General features: G+C 35.5%; 1 protein-coding gene across 1 annotated transcript in view; it reads left to right on the top strand.

Annotated features, from left to right (window-relative positions):
* LRMDA (leucine rich melanocyte differentiation associated) overlaps positions 1-16256 on the top strand; it is a 1121568-nt gene that overhangs the window by 1014921 nt on the left and 90391 nt on the right. Inside the window, exon 9 of the mRNA XM_073240793.1 lies at positions 1100-1181. Within this exon, the coding sequence (XP_073096894.1) occupies positions 1100-1179 (80 nt within the window). The 3' untranslated portion in view covers positions 1180-1181. The remainder of the gene's footprint in view (positions 1-1099; positions 1182-16256) is intronic.

Raw genomic sequence — 16256 nt, 5'->3', positions numbered from 1 at the left:
GTGATTTATCTCAAATGAACAATAGATGCTGATTGTTGGTTTCATACTATTAACAGACAGAAAAAAAATCATTCATATTAGCAGCTATTTTTACAGGCAGTTTTGTGGTTCATGAATTAATATTTTATGGACATTTCTTTTTTTTCTGGTTACGCACACTTCAGGGACTCGAGTGCTATAAGTAATAAAAACTCTGGGAAACTGAATTGTTAAGTTAGTTTTTCAAAAATTAGAAGCAAATAAGATGACAGAAAGAAAATTGTTATGAATGGTTTTTGAAAAACTGATTTTTTCTTAATAATTCTACTAAGTTTCCATAAGAACTATAGAGGTGATTTCTTATGGATTCTGATAATAAATATTGAGTTAATTAAAAGGTTTGACCCCAGTCATGGGGAATTTTTCATACTTAAGTCCTTCTATAATCTTGAAGGAAGAAAAGCTGTGTATGGAGTCACAGAATTATTTAAAATAAAACTGAAGATGAGAATCAAATGCCTTCCAACCTGAGACTATAGTGCAGGGTGCCTGTAAGAAGCCATTTAATGTCGAAGGCTCTTCTTACTTTTCATGTGGCCTTTGGTCCACACCACCACTCTTCCTTAATCATTCCGTATGTGCTTGATGCCTCCTGGGATTTAGAGCATTCTCTCTGGAAGTTAACAATATTGATTCACAATAAAGAACTTGAAAATAGTCACATTCTATTTGTGACTGGGAAGGTTGTTTTACATCTTTTGCTTGGGCTTGGCCCATCTTTGAACTCTTAGTTTTCCAATTTCAGAAACTCGCCTAAACACCTAGAAAAAGGGAAAGAATCATGCTTGATTTTGAGGAGTACTTGGCAAACTAGAAGAGCCTTTAAAAGACGGAAGAGAAATCACACAGAAAACATGTTATTCTGAAGTGCCTATGCTCTGGGGTCATTTTATTCAAATGTCAGCCCTGAAGATAAAGCAGAGTTCTTCCCTTTTGGAGTTTAATCCATTGGCAGTCTCACTGGATCTGTGGTCATGGTGCATCTCTATTTTGCAGCGCCCATGTTTCCTTGCTGTCCTGCCTGGGCCCCCTGTAACCATGTGTTTTCTTTTCTTTGTAGGTGTCCTGGGGAAGTGTCGCTATGTTTACTACGGGAAAAACTCAGAAGGCAACAGGTTTATCCGAGATGACCAGCTCTGAAGGCAAGTTCTCTATGCCTTAGCCCATGTCATGAGAATGAAAGATAAAGGGAAAGCAAAAATAAAGGAAAAGCTAAAGAAGCAAGCAAAGGCCCACATTGCATCTCTGTGGGGAGGCTATGACTTCAGCACTTGGTACCTTCTGCTGACTATGCCAGGCCTGTCAGATCATCCTTCTGCCTTAGACTGAGTGGGCACATAGAGACTGACATGATCGCCCTTAAGCAGGTCTCATCCCCAGGGTGACAGACAGTGGCAGCGAAGCACCAGGGCTGACAGGATGAACACCATGATAGATTGCCTGGCCCCTCCGCTCCTCACAGGGGAGCAGAGGTCACACCTGGGGCCTCCCTGAGCATGCTCAGTGGCTGTTTTGTGAAGTGAGAGGCTCTGTCTTCCGCTTGACTATTGAGTAGAGATGCCTCTGATACCTTTGTGCTGTGGGTTTATTTTTAGTGAAATAGTCACAGTTTAGAGGAAGGCCACTCTTCCTTACTCACCTTAAATTTTAATCTCTTGTAGTCTATGTAGCCCCCATTCTGCACCATCCTTTATCACAGGCCAAAGAGAACAGGGGGTTAAGTTCTCAGCCAGGTCATACATTCACAGACAGTGTCATGTTACAGTTTCTGTACTGGAGTGAAGGGTTTCCCCTGAGTCCCTCCCTGCAAAGGCACGGACTTCACCTTGTTTTGTTCATTTCTAAATCCACTTCTTAGGCAGTGCTAGGCATCTTGCCCCAGCACCAGGGTCTGGTTGCATCAAGGACTCTGATTTATTCATTTACTTGTTTGTTTAATTTTCTTAAATCATATCTATTCCCAGCTGTATCTATGGCCATATTTGTGTTTGGAGCTGGCACGCCCCTTTGGGTGCTATTTAAAGGTGGTGAGGTAATGGAAGGTAGAGTGGTGGGCCAGAAAGTCACAAGCAAAAGTGAAGACTATAGAGGACACCCACCAGGACAGTTTCTAATGGAAGGAACAAATACTTTGAATTTGGTATCTTCCTCAGGATCTCTCTCAGAAATAAGATCCAGAGCTTGCGAGATGATCTTTCTGTATCACTGGCTGGATTCCAATGCTAATAGTACCAGGAAAATAAGCATGTTCGTACTAGTTGGGTGGTCGTAATTTCATTTCGTATACTGGGATACTAGGAAAATCACTCTTGAAGGGATGTGAAAGGCTGGCTGCCCTTGACACAATAGTGTTTACTGTTGCTGCTTCTAATTAAGCCAGGTGTTCATTGACCTTGATCTCCCAGTGTTAGGTCAGTGTGAGGACAGCAAAACCTGAAAGAGAATCCTCCAGGTTATAAATAAATACCAAAAGACTAGATAATCACTGCTGTGAAAGTCTTTGGAAGCTCAGAATCCCTGAGACATCCAAGAAGAACCTTTCTCAGTTCTAGGCCATTCTGACAGCCTCTGGCCTGCTGGGCCCACCCAGTGCTTGAATAGCTTGCATTGAGGCTGGCAGGACTCCCTCTTATATATTATGCAACCTTCGGTAATCTGATATTGAAACAAATTTAGATTAAAATCCTCAAGACCATTAAAAATTAGAAGATATTGAATGTTTGCCAGCATCTCTCAAATCCATTAATAATCAGAACCGAGTGCCTTTCTTTATTTGATCTACAAAACAGCATTGGAATAATGCTTTAAACTATCTGTATTAGGTCTCACCCTGGTTCTTTGTTTAGAAGCACCAACACATGTTTTGTCCACGGCATATTATGGGCACCCAGATTACTGTGCAAGGGCAGCTAGACTAGTCCAATGTCACATCCAATCTAGCGGCACATATATCCTTGTCTTTATAAAAGGCTTTAACCCTGCCTCAAACAATAAAAAAGCACTTGTGAACTGACCACAGAATTTTTCCATCTTTATTTTTCTTACTTGTTTACTTTTCTTAATGTCAGAACCATTTGTATCATGTGCAGGAATGTCTCCCTCAATGTGAGCTTTGGAGGCAAAAAATATTTGTGGAGTGAGTTATTGACCACATTGTTTCCTTCTCTCTGAGTTGTTTATTTTCAACCAAAATGGGGTAATAACTTTAAGTAAGATTAGCTTTAATTATGATTTACATAAAGGTCATCACTGTGGTATATTCATCTTAGTGGTAGAATTATAGCGAGTTTTGTTTCTTTTAAAAAAGGATAATCTTAATGAACTAATGTTGGGTTGTTTACAGTTTCACTGTTTGTTAAGCAGCATTTGCTATGCTAGAGCTAGACTTTGGTCTGAATTGGTACAAGAGGAAGCAAAGTTGCATGCCTATCTTAAATCAGTTGGAATTTCCCAAACCTTGTTTTTTAAAGTAGAGGATTAGAAGGTAATAAATTCAATCAAAGCTCAGACATATTTCATACCCTCTGTCTCTCTTTCATCTTTCTGCCTTTTACCCTATCCCAGTGAGCTTTGTCTTTGGGGATCATAGTGCCTGACATCCCTGTACTGTCTTTCCCTGGACAGTGATCTGACTTGAGAGCTCACTGCAGTAGAAGGCCGTCCTGAAGTCCTCTGTTCCCTCTGCAAAGTCAGGGCAGACTGTCTGTTTCCTAAGTAACATAATTTTATAGAACAATTTGTTCCTTGGGGGATAATGTTTTAGATTGCGGGGAATCCTATTAAAAGTACAACTATTACAATCATTTGGTTTTACTTTTACCAGCCTTGCTCATAAACCCTCCATCTGTTTTGTTGCTTTAAATAGATGCACATTATAAGAGATTTCACTCAATCGGGCTGCACGTCTGAGTGTTGTGCATTTTCACACATTCACATATATACTAAGGAATAAAAGAAAGCAAAGCACAGATTCTGGATGAAAGGGTTTTTCGTTTGTGGGGAGGGTGTCTGTGTCTGTGTGTGTGTCTGTGTTATCCAGCAGTTGCACATTTTCAGGGGAAAATGTCTTTCTTGCTGCTTCTAAGAAAGAACCTGGCTGTCTTTCTCTTCTTTGTTAATATGCAGATCAAAAACAATCCACACAGCTCTTTTCATCAAAACATTAACAGTGTTCAGTGGCTGCTACTCACAAGAGCGGCCTAAGTCAGATCTGTAGCACTGCCTAATGCCCAAGGTGGACAACACACAGCCCATTGAGGCTCCCCCCTGGTGTCCATCCATTGCAGCTGACCCAGTGTGACATTCACCATCTGCTTCTCCCAGTTCTGTTTCCAAGGAGAAACCTTTTGCCAAACTTTACTTGATTTACTTGATTCTTCTCTCTCTAACCTGTCTAAATACTGTGTAGTAAACTACAGTGACTAGTACCTGGAAAGGGAAAGGAGACCAGAGAAACATAAAACATGTTGGTTATTTGTTTGCATCACAGACCATCAGCCCTGGGTAAGGTACTGTGTGTTACTTCTAATGCATCAGCAAAAGCTTAAGGGATTTGAAGAACACTCCAAGACACAGCCACCTGTCTGAAAATATTGTCTAAATACAAGTTTACCTGAAATTTTCCCACATTAGGAGTTCTCCTTTGGGTAATTTTAATCCCAATGTTAATTTATCATGTAGATGGGACAGGATATATTCTTCATACATATTAACATATTAGCAAATGATCATTTCCCAGAGTAGCATGGAATGTGGCCTGGAGAACATACAAACTAGGACAAGAGTGTTTTGCTAAGAAAGAAAAGAGAAAATTCTATGTATGGGAAGTGTCTGGGGGCATGCTGCTGAAGTGGGAATGATTTAAATGGTAATAAATGGAGTTATGCCAAGGGAGAGCATGAAGCAGAGCTTGAAGCAGAACTAAAGTGTGGATTCTTAGTAGATAGGGGCAGTAGGGAGCTGAGGGGATAATGAGGAAGGGAGGGACAAGACAGTTTTCTGCCAATTAGAAAGGTTGCTAATGTTCGGCACTAAGGTGGTGGTTAACTATATTTCTCTCAAAATGAAATATTCTTTGATAAGTGGGGAGTGCTACCAGCTAGGAATGTTTTACAAGTTTCTCTGCCCAAGACAATGAAACAGTGAGGAAAGATGGATTACAAAGCCCTGTGGGGTCATATGTGTGATGACTACTTATAGGCAAAGATGACTGTCACTTGTGCTTAATATCAACAAAAACCAGCACCCTAAAGTAAGTTCCCTAGCTGCTGGACTGGCTGAAAGATAGGGGGAAAACTTGTTGTCTGGGGAATTAGATCAAAGAGAGAAAAAGTTTTATGTTCATGTCAAGCCTTCTTATGTTCACTAAGTTCAGAGGTATGTGGGTGCCTTGACAAGATGACACAAAAGCAAAGATATTTAAGGAAAATGACAGAGGCCTTTATGTGTGACCAAAGATGCTGGCAGTGGGACTCGGCCATCCCTGAGTGCAGGCGGTAAATGATGACTCATAGGAGGAGTGACTAACATCTAAGTTCAACTGAATAACCTGAATTAACATGTAGAATATTCTAGAAATAATGTTTATATTTTGTCACATTGAGTAAACAACTCTTCCTTCTTCATATTGGAATAATTCTTTCTATCTTGGAAATAGGAATGAATTTGAAAGGTATAACTTCCTTCAGACACTAACTTTTCTATTTGACTATTTGTGATGAGAGTGACAACAGTGCCTTCATGGTGGGCTTACCCACAACATGTACACTATTCAAGTTATGGAGTCGTGAAATAGGTAAAAACATTAATATACATTATCCATTCACAGAATTTATGTTTATTAAATAATAATACAGGCATACCTCTTTTTATTGTGATTCACTCTATTGTGCTTCACAGATGCCTATTGCATTTATTCCAAATTGAAGGTTTGTGGCCACCCTGCATCGAGCAAGTCTGTTGGTACCATTTTTCCAACAGCATTTGCTCACTTCATGTCCCTGTATCACATTTTGATAATTCTTGTAATACTTCAAACTTTTTCATTATTACTATTATATTTGTTATTGTGATGTATGATCAGCAGTTACAACTCCCCGAAGGGTCAGATATTAGCAAAAAAATATTTTTTAATTAAGGTATGTACATTGTTATTTTAGACATAATGCTATTGCATACTTTTAGACTACAATATAGTATAAACATAACTTTTATATACACTGGGAAACCAAAATATTCCTTTGACTCGCTTTACTGCATTATTCGCTTTATTGCATTATTTGCTTTATTGCTGTGGTTTGGAACCCAACCCACAATATCTCTGAGGTATGTCTGTATTCACCTGTTCCATTCTAACCCTAAAGTCAGCAAACCCATATTCTACGTCTGATGCCCTGTTAAGCTAGACCAGCATGTTTTCAGAAACCCTGCTTTTTCTTCTTACTTTCCAACTTGTCTCATCTGTTCTTAACTCTATGATCCTATATTCCTTGCTGTATATCTGACTTTAGTGTCACTTCTGATTTTGGCCATTCATTCTCATTTAGTTTTACTAATCCTTCAGGCATTGCTCCTGGTTTGACTCTTCTGCCTTGGGCCCTGACACTTCCACGCAGACCTTTACTTTCCTCAAACCTTCGATGTCCCTAGTTGCCTTGGGTAAGAAATTCCATTTCAGAATACTGTAATCACAACCCTGATTAGGTCATATCCCTTGGGGAAGGTTGGGGGGGAATTTGGACATCACGTTTTCGATGTGTATTTTAAAATCTTTAGTCCCATCAACACTCAACACTGGTTTAATTTCAAACTAAAAATCCTAAACTATGGCTTGTAGCTAGCTTCATTACTGAAGGCTGTTTTATCTGTGATGGTTTCTCTTATCTTTGTCTTTCCCCCATTTAGCTATTAAAGCAATTTCCCAGTGGTTTTAGTTCTTCTCATGAAAGTTGTTTTCCTCTTCTACACAGTTTGGCAAAAACTGAGACAAACTTGACCTTCTGTTCATCAATGAAAAGAACCTCACGTTTGCCTTTGCCTGCTAGCCATAAAGCACTGTTCTCCCCACCTACAGAGAACTGTGAGCTAGTGTGTATATATACAATATATACACTGTACATTTATATGTGTGCAGTTAGCATGATCCCTTCTTTTTACACAAATGGATCCATGTGCAATGTTCTTTACCTTCTTTTCTTCGCTCAACATCCCCTGCAGAACAAAGATGGATGATATGATGGTTAACTTTATGTGTCAGCTTGACTGGCCATGGGGTGCCCACGTTAAATTTAATTTCTTGGTGTCTCTATGAGGGTGTTAACAGGTGAGATTAACATCTGAATTGGTGGACTCAGGAAAGTAGATGCCCCTTCCCAATGTGGGTGGACATCATCCAATCTCTTAGGGTCCTGAATAGAACAAAAAAAGTGAAGGAAGGAGAATGTGCCTTTTTCCTGCCTCACTGCTTAAGCTGTGACATTTCAGCTCATCTACTCCCACCTTGGGACTGAGATTTACACCTTTGGTTCCCAGCCTTTATATTGGAGCTGAACCAAACCACCGATTTCCTGGGTCTCCAATCTGCAGATGGCAGACTGTGGGGCTTCTCAGGGCTCCAGAATTGCAGGAACTAATTCCTCATAATAAATGTTATATACACATTTCTCTCTCTTATTGGCTATGTTTCTGTGGCATGAGCCAACTCTTCATAATAAATGCCACATATGTATATATATATATCCTATTGGCTCTGTTTCTCTGGAGAACCCTGAATAATACAAATGGTATAATATTGCTAAAAGAAATACTAAATCAAAAAGATTTAGTGTGATTATGAGTACATACACACCTATCAATATAGGCTCAAATATGTCTGAAACATCTGAGAGAACAATGTGGAGAGAAAGAAAAATAAGCACTTTTAGTTGGAAATTTGTAGGTATTCATTATGCAGAGTGTTTTAAAAGTCTTAGTGAAATTGTAAGCTTTAATGACCTTAGAAGTTTAAATGCTATACAGTTACAAATATATCATTTGTCAGTATAATTATTTACATTACTCTTCCACTTTTGTGGGTTTGAAAAGAAATTTGTTCATTTTAACATATTTGGATGCAATAGTTTCTGAATGACACTTTCTCAGACAATGGCTCAGTAGAGGAAACCTCTTGCTGGACCACCTAGGTCACCTGATCTGTCTCTACTAGACTTTTCCTCGTGGGGTCATGTTCAAACCATCTGTCCTATATTCATCAAGACCTCCTTCCCTGGAAGATCTTGAGGCCAGGATTATAAATGCAGCTCTTTCTGTCATTGAGCAGCAGCTGAGGGACGTTTTTACAAAATATGAAAATCAACTAGAGTGATGTGTAGCACAAGTCAGTAGCTATATTGAATCTTAATAACATATCAATATTTTAAAATACAAATAGTTAACTTTTCAAATATTGTTAATGAAAGTTAGTAGCACTTGCACTTCTGAAATGATAAAAGCATTAAAGCTACACTGAGACTCTTGGAACTTCTGAATAATCTAGATACAAAAACTTGGCTTTAATGTGCTAACAGCTACCTGTCATGAGTCTGTGGTTAGCTTTCACCTTTATCCATTGGCTTTCAGGGGAGTGTTTACAGTTTTGGTGTAATCACATTTCTCAATTTTATGACATACCTATGGGAGAGGTGCAGGGGCTATGATGTATCTGATGTAATTCCTCAATACCTTGAAACCATAAAGTTATTCTCTTATATTTTCATCTAAATGTTGTAAAATTCTGTCTTCCGTGCTTAGGTGTTTGCTTCGTCTGGAATTTGTGTGTATGATGCAGTGATAGTACAGGTTTTGACTGCGTGGCTCTTATTTTTCCACTTCATCTTTCCCCTCCTTTTCAGTGCCATGTCTGTTCTTGACAAGTTTGTGTATATATGTGGAATTATTTCTGGGCTCCCTGTTTATTTAACATATGTAATTACCTTTCCTATGCCAATATTACCCTACTGTAATTGCTGGAGCTATACAATTTTTTCTTTCTTCCCTGTTTCCTTCATTCCTGCCTTCTTCCCTATTTCTTACCTTCCTCCTTCCTTCCTTCCTTCCATCAACTGTTGAGGTATGAGCTATGTCAATAAAACAATAAATGCCTTCATTAGAAGTTTAGAATAGAATGATTTGTACCAAATACATACACCTGTCTGACCACCATGCCAATTGAGATATGAAACATCCCATCACCCCTCAAAGTTCCCTTTTACTCCTTTACAGTCAGAACCCCCAACCCTACTTAACAACTAATTTATTTCTGTCACTGTAGATTAGTTTTGGCTTTTCATGAGCTTCATATAAATAGAGCCATATAGCATATACTTATTTTTTGTCTGGGTTCATTTGCTCATAATTCTAAGGTTTATCCACATTGTCACTTTTTTATTACTGAATAGCATTCCAATGTAGGAAGATACCATAATTTATTTCTTCCTCTTTCTCTGTGGACATTTGCCTTTTTTCAAGTTTGGGGGTATTTTTTCATATTTTTGTATTATATAATATACATAACATACAATATACCATTTTAATCACTTTTAAGTGTATAAGTCATTGACAATAAGTTCATTCACAATGTTGTGCAACCTTCCCCACTATCCTTTCCTAAGACTTTTTCATCATCTTTAGTAGAAACTCCACACCCATTAAATAATAACTCCCTCATGTCCCTCTTCTCCCAGCCCTTGATAACCTTTATTATACTTCCTGTCTCTATGAATTTGCCTATTCTAGGTACCTCTTATAAGTGGAATTATATGAGATTTATCCTTTTGTGACTGGCTTATTTCACTTAGCATGGTGTTTTTAAGGTTCATCCACATTGTAGCATGTATCAGATTTCATTCCTTTTTAAAGTTGAAAAATATTTCATTGTATGTAGATACCACTTTTTCATTATCTGTTTATCTTGATGCACATATGGGCAATTTCATCCTTGGGCAACTCTGAATAATGCTGCAATGAATGTGGGTGTTCAATGTCTAGGTTGCTGCTTTCAGTTCTGTTGGGTATATACTAGGTGTGGAATTGCTGGATCATATAGTAATTCTATGTTTAACTTTTTGAGGATATGCCATACTGTTTTCTACAGAAGTTTTTATTCCTAAACACAATACACAAGGGTTCCATTATCTGAGTTTTGGGTTTGTTTGCTTTTGTTTCATAATTTCCATTTGATGGTGAGAAGTGATATCTCATGATTTTGATTTGCATTTCCTTTATGATTCATGATACTGAGCATCTTTTCATGTGTTTTTGGCCATTTGAATACCATTTTTGGAAAAATATACTTTCAAGTCCCTTGCCATTTTTTGAATTGGGTTATTTGAATTTTAGGAGTTCTTTATGTATTCAGAATATTAATCCCTTATCAGATATATGATTTGCAAATATTTTCTGTGGATTGTCTTTTCACTCTCTTGATAGTGTCCTTTGTTTCACAAAAGTTTTAAATTTTGATGAACTTCAATTAATCTACTCTTGTTATTGGCTATGCTTTTGGTGTCATAGCCAAAGATCATTGCCAAATTCAAATTTATACTCAAATGGGGATTTCCTCCTAATATTTTCTTCTAAGAGTTTTATAGTTTTAGCTCTTCTATTTGGGTCTTTGATCCATTTTGAATTAATTCTTGTATCTAGTATAAGGTAAGGGACCAAATTAATTCTTTTGCATATGGATATCCAATTTCCCAACACCATTTGTTGGAAAGATTGTTTTTTTTCCCCACTGAAAAGGTCTTGTCACACTTTTCGAAAAACAATTGACCATACACATGTGTGTTTATTTCTGGACTCTATTATATTTTATTGCTGTATATGCCCAGCCTTATGCCAGTACCACACTGTCTTAATTACTGTAGCTTGAAGTATTTTGAATAACTCTGCATGAACATTCTTGTTTATGTGTTTCATTGGAGATATAAATAAATATTTATTTATTTATTTATTTATTTATTTACTTTGCGGTAAATACTTAGCTATGTAATTGCTAGCTTATATGTTAAGACAATGTTTAGCTTCAATTAAAACTTCCATATGATTTTCAAAGAGGTTGTACCATTTCAAATCCCCAATAGCAATGTATGAGAGTTCAGTTGCTCTGCATGTAAGCCTATATATATATATAGTGTTACCAGTCTTTTAAAAGTTTAGGCATTATATTTGAAATCTAGTGTTATAGTATGGTGATTTTATTTGCATTTCCCTGATAATTTAGTAATTTTGAGCATGTTTTTAATGTGTTTTTGGACATTTATATATCTTCTTTATTAAATAGCTATTCAAATCTTTTACCCATTTTTCATTGGCTGTGTGTTTTCTTATAATTCAGTTGTAAGAACTCTATTTTCTTATATAAGTCTTTGTCAGATGTATATGCTGCAAATATTTTCTCCCAATCAGTGGCTTGCCTTTTTTCTTAATGGAGCTCCTTCTTTTACCCTGGAGATTTCCTTTTTCTTTTTTAAATTTTATAACAATTCAGATTTAGAAAAATGTTGCCAAAAAAATGGTGCAAAAAATTTCTGCATACCTTTCATCCAGCTTTCTTAAATGTTAATGTCTTATATAATCATAACACAATTATCAAAACCAAAAAATTAACATTGGACCGTACTCTAAATCTACAGATCTTACATTTCATTGGCATGCCACTAAAGTCCTTTTGCTAATCTAGGATCTAGGAGTTTGTTAGAAGTTAATTTTTCTTATCTTTTCTGTGAACCAGATTTCCTTTCATTTAATTTTCTTTCTTGTGTGAATGTTTTCTATTTCATTAACTTCCATTCTTACTTTGTTATTTTCTCCCTTTCACTTACTTTGAATTACCTATGTTTTCCTAGTTGACTAATAAGGAAACATGATAATTTATTTGAAAAATACCTTCTCTTCTAATATAAGCATTTAAAGCAGTACATTTCTTTCTAAATACTGTTTTGGCTTTATTCTGCACATTTTGATATGATGTGATTTTTATGTCATTCTTTTAAAAATTCTTAATAATGCCCTTTGTGATATCTTCTTTGACTAATGGATTATTAAGAAGTGCCTTAATTTCCAAATATTTGAGTTTTTTCTAGATTATTTTTGGCATTTACTTCCATTAAATTTGTGTGTATGTATGAGAGATCATACTCTGCATGACTTTGATCCTTCTGAATGTTTGAGCTTAGCTTATAGTTTAGCTTAGTAGATATTTTATATGCCCTTGAAAAGAAAGTCTACTGTGATTGTTGGTATATTGTTCTATGAATGTCAGCTAACCCAAGTTGATTTATATTTTTCTCCAAGTCTTTGATGTCCTTAGCTTATTCTTTCTACATATGTTCATTAATTGCTAAGAGATGAATGTTAAAATCTTCAACTCTAATTGTGAATTTTCCTATATATCCTTTTGTCTGTAAGTTTTTGTTTTATGTATTTTAAAGTTATGTTATTAGATGCTCTGACACATTTAGAATTATTATGTACTTTTGTTTCATTTGTCATTTTTAATGTCATGTCGTATTTCAGATAATATTCCTCATTGTAAGATAAGATCTACTTTGTTATTAATATAGCTATGTCAGTGTTTATGTAATTTATCTTTTTCCACCCTTTTACTTTTAAACTGTGCCTTTATATTTGAAATTATTTTCCTATTGATAGCATATAGTTGTTTCTTGCTTTTAAGGAAGTTTAAAAATCTAACTTTAAGGGAGTATTTTGATAATTTACATGTAAAGAAATTATCAGTTTGTTTGATTTTAATTCTGTCATCTAGTTATTTGCTTCATATTTGAATTATTTGTTCCTATGTTGTCTTTTCCTGCCTTGTTTTTGATTAATTTATTAGCTTTGGTATTTTGGTTCACCTTTTCTTATTTGTGTGATTTACAATAAGTAACTTCAACCTCTCATAGTCTATCTTAATTATTTACTTCCCATACAAATCAGTACCTTACAACAGGACACTTCCATTCCCCTCACTATCCTTTGTGCTGTTATTGTCAATGTCAATGCTATGCATTTATAAAATACTTAACACATTTTGTTATGTTTATTTAAACAGATATTCAGCTTTTAAAGAAATTTTTTAAATAAGGGAAAATGTTTACACACACATATTTTTCTAATTCCTATATTTACCATGTTTAGTGTTCTTCCTTTCTTTGTGTAAATCGGGTTTCCATTTGGAAACATTCTTTAGCATGAAAAACTTCCTATAACTTTCCTTTTAGTATGATTTTGCTTGCAGTAAGTTCTCTCAGCTTTTGCTTTTGTTTACAAATGGCCTTATTTCACCTTCATTTTTGAAAGATATTTTCACTGGATATAGAGTTGCAGGCTGACACTTTTTCCTTTCAGCACATTAAATGTGTCATCTCACTAGGTCTGTCTTGCACCATTTCTGATCTGTGATCATTCTAATCTCATTCCTCTGTATATAATGTGGCTCTTTTTTCTTTGCTTTTAAGATCTTCTCTTTATCACTGATTTTCAGCATTTGGATTGTGATGTGCTATGGTGTGGTTTCTTCTTGTTTATTCTGTTTAGGGTTTGTGGAGCTTCTCTAATCTGTAGGTTTATAGTTTTCATCAACATTAGAACATTTTAGCTATGTTTTTTCATTCTTAAATATTCATTTTTTCCAAAATTTGCCTTCTTTTTCTAACACTTTCAACTTGGTTTATTACTTGTAGCTCATTGAGTATAATTTTTTTTCTATTTCTTATACTTGCTGAATCTCATTATGTTTTTTTCTTTATAATTACTGTCCCCCCCAATGCCACCATCTTTTTATTGATATTTGTTTGCCAAGATAGCACTTGATGCTTTGTGCTACAGAATATCTGTATTAGACAATTTTGAATTTGCCTTTGCTAAGACTCTGAATATTACCAGTTCTGGAGCAGGTACTATGTTCATTTTCTGCTGATAGTTCCTTCCCTATGAGTGAAGTGCAAATTTGAACTCCATATTTTCCACTGCAAAGACTCAGGTTTCCAATTTCATGTGGATAAAATCTTTTATCACATAGTTTTCAGACTAGTTGGATCTCATGTTTCTTCCAGGCTTAGAGCCTTATTCAGGAGTTCACACCAAGTTCATTGTGCTTAATGGCCTTGATCCTAAAACCTTCTCCACTAGGCATTCATCCTATATTCTAATCTGATGCCCCCATGGGCCACTTGCTTTTTATCTTCATACTCAGCTAAGGCTTTTAGTTCATTTTTTATTTTAGAAATAAGCATATTTTCAAGTGTGTGTGTGTGTGTGTGTGTGTGTGTGTGTGTGTGTGTGTGTGTTTTGTGTGTGTGTGTGTGTTCTTCCAACACTTTATAATGTTTTCAGTGGTATGAATTTCTTTTATGAGCTATTTTAGCTGAAATTCTTACAAGTCCTCATTCTTAAATATAAATGGAAAAAACAAGAATCACTAAATATTTGAAGAATAAAATGGGACATGAAATTGAGTGTAAGATAAACAAATAAAAAATGGTTTCAAAACAAATAGGGATATTCAATTAGAGGAAAAACTACCAAAAAAAAAAACTAACAAGAGAAATATGCTCAGAGACATGTGAGCTGACCTTTCATCCACAGTATAATAAATGCTATGAAAAAGGAAGATTTGGAGAATAAGAATGGGATCTTGATGATTAAAGTATTACTGCCAAAACAAAACACACATTCAGTAGAAGAACTGGGTTGAAGAATTAAAAATAAAAAAGCATTCCGAGATACCTTCATCCATGAATTAAAATAGAAAGGAAATAGAGATAAAAATATGACAGAAAAGATGAGTGACAGAGGGCCAATCCAAGAGGTCTAAAAATCAATTAATGGAAGTTGTAGAAAGAAAATTTTTAGGATATTAATAAAAGAAAATTCTCAAAGAAATAAGGGAACACACTTTTGAAGAGGTAAAAGATATGATAAATGAAAGTAAGTAGAAAAATCATTGTGAAATTTTCAAACAAGGATAAAGAACTAAAAACATGCAGATACTAAAAACATAAATAAATCAAATATGACACTTCTTGTAGGACAATATTATTAATGCCAGATGACTGTAGAAAAGCACTTCCAAAGTTCTGATGAAAATGATTTTCAACTTGGAATTCTACACTCTGCCAAAATATCAAGCAAGTGTGAGATCAAAGTAAAGAAATTTTCAGACATGGAAGAGATAGAAATCTGTTCCCCATAGTGAGCCATTCTTTTCTTTTTCTCTACCTCAGCAATTAGAAAGTTTTTACTTAGACTCATTCCAGCTAAACTAAAAAACAATGACATTTATTTGCCTCCCTTGCAGCTATAGATGGTTATATGACCATATTCTGCTAGTAACTTGTGGATATGTTGTGAGGGGAGTGTCATGGAGTTATCCTTTAAAGAAAGGGAGTATGTTCCTCTAATTTTTCCTTCTATTTTGTAGACATGGTGGCTGGTGCTCCAACATTCATTTTGGCTTCCTTGAAAATGAAAGCCACTGGTGGATAATGAAAAAGAAAGCTTTTTCCCTTTTGACAATATGAACTCACCATGACAGCTTTGTGCTGCCTATTTCCAAATTTCTCTGTTTAGTAGAGAAATAAAATTTTATCTTGTTCTAGTTACATTTAGTTTTGACTATTCTCTTATATTTAGCTGCATCAAATCTAAAGTGACACAGAAAGCTACTTGAGGTATATATCAACTAATGAGAAACTGAATTTTATTTTTGCATTCAGCTGGTCATGTGACCATATTCTGGAAATGATCTGTAGTGGAAAAGTTGTGAGAGGTGCTACAAAGAACCATTTGGATTCAACTCAAGAGGATTATCAAAGGAAAAACCAAGAAGATATCTGTGCAAAAGGCCTGAAGCAACAGAAAAGAAAAAAACCCTCAATAATTAAAATAAAGGCAACTAGAAACTCTAGGGAAAATATAGAGCATTAAAAAATACCATTTCTTTGTCCTGTAATGAACTATAGTTACACAATCAAAACCATTTAAATAATAATAAGGGTCCTTATGAGGAGGAGCTTTCTTCCAGAAATGATCACTATTTGCTTCTGCGAGTAATCTTTGTCCAAAGTAAGATAATTACTAAAAAATTCAATTTCTTCAGGATGTATTTAATCATTGGTCTCTTTTCATAAATTTGCCTGAAATGATTTACCTGTGGTGAGTTCTTTGTAGGCATACTC

The sequence above is a fragment of the Manis javanica genome, chromosome 7, assembly GCF_040802235.1.
Source record: "Manis javanica isolate MJ-LG chromosome 7, MJ_LKY, whole genome shotgun sequence".
Lineage (NCBI taxonomy): Eukaryota > Metazoa > Chordata > Mammalia > Pholidota > Manidae > Manis > Manis javanica.
Note: the sequence above shows the minus strand (reverse complement) of the source record. Positions and strands in the feature narration are given on the sequence as shown.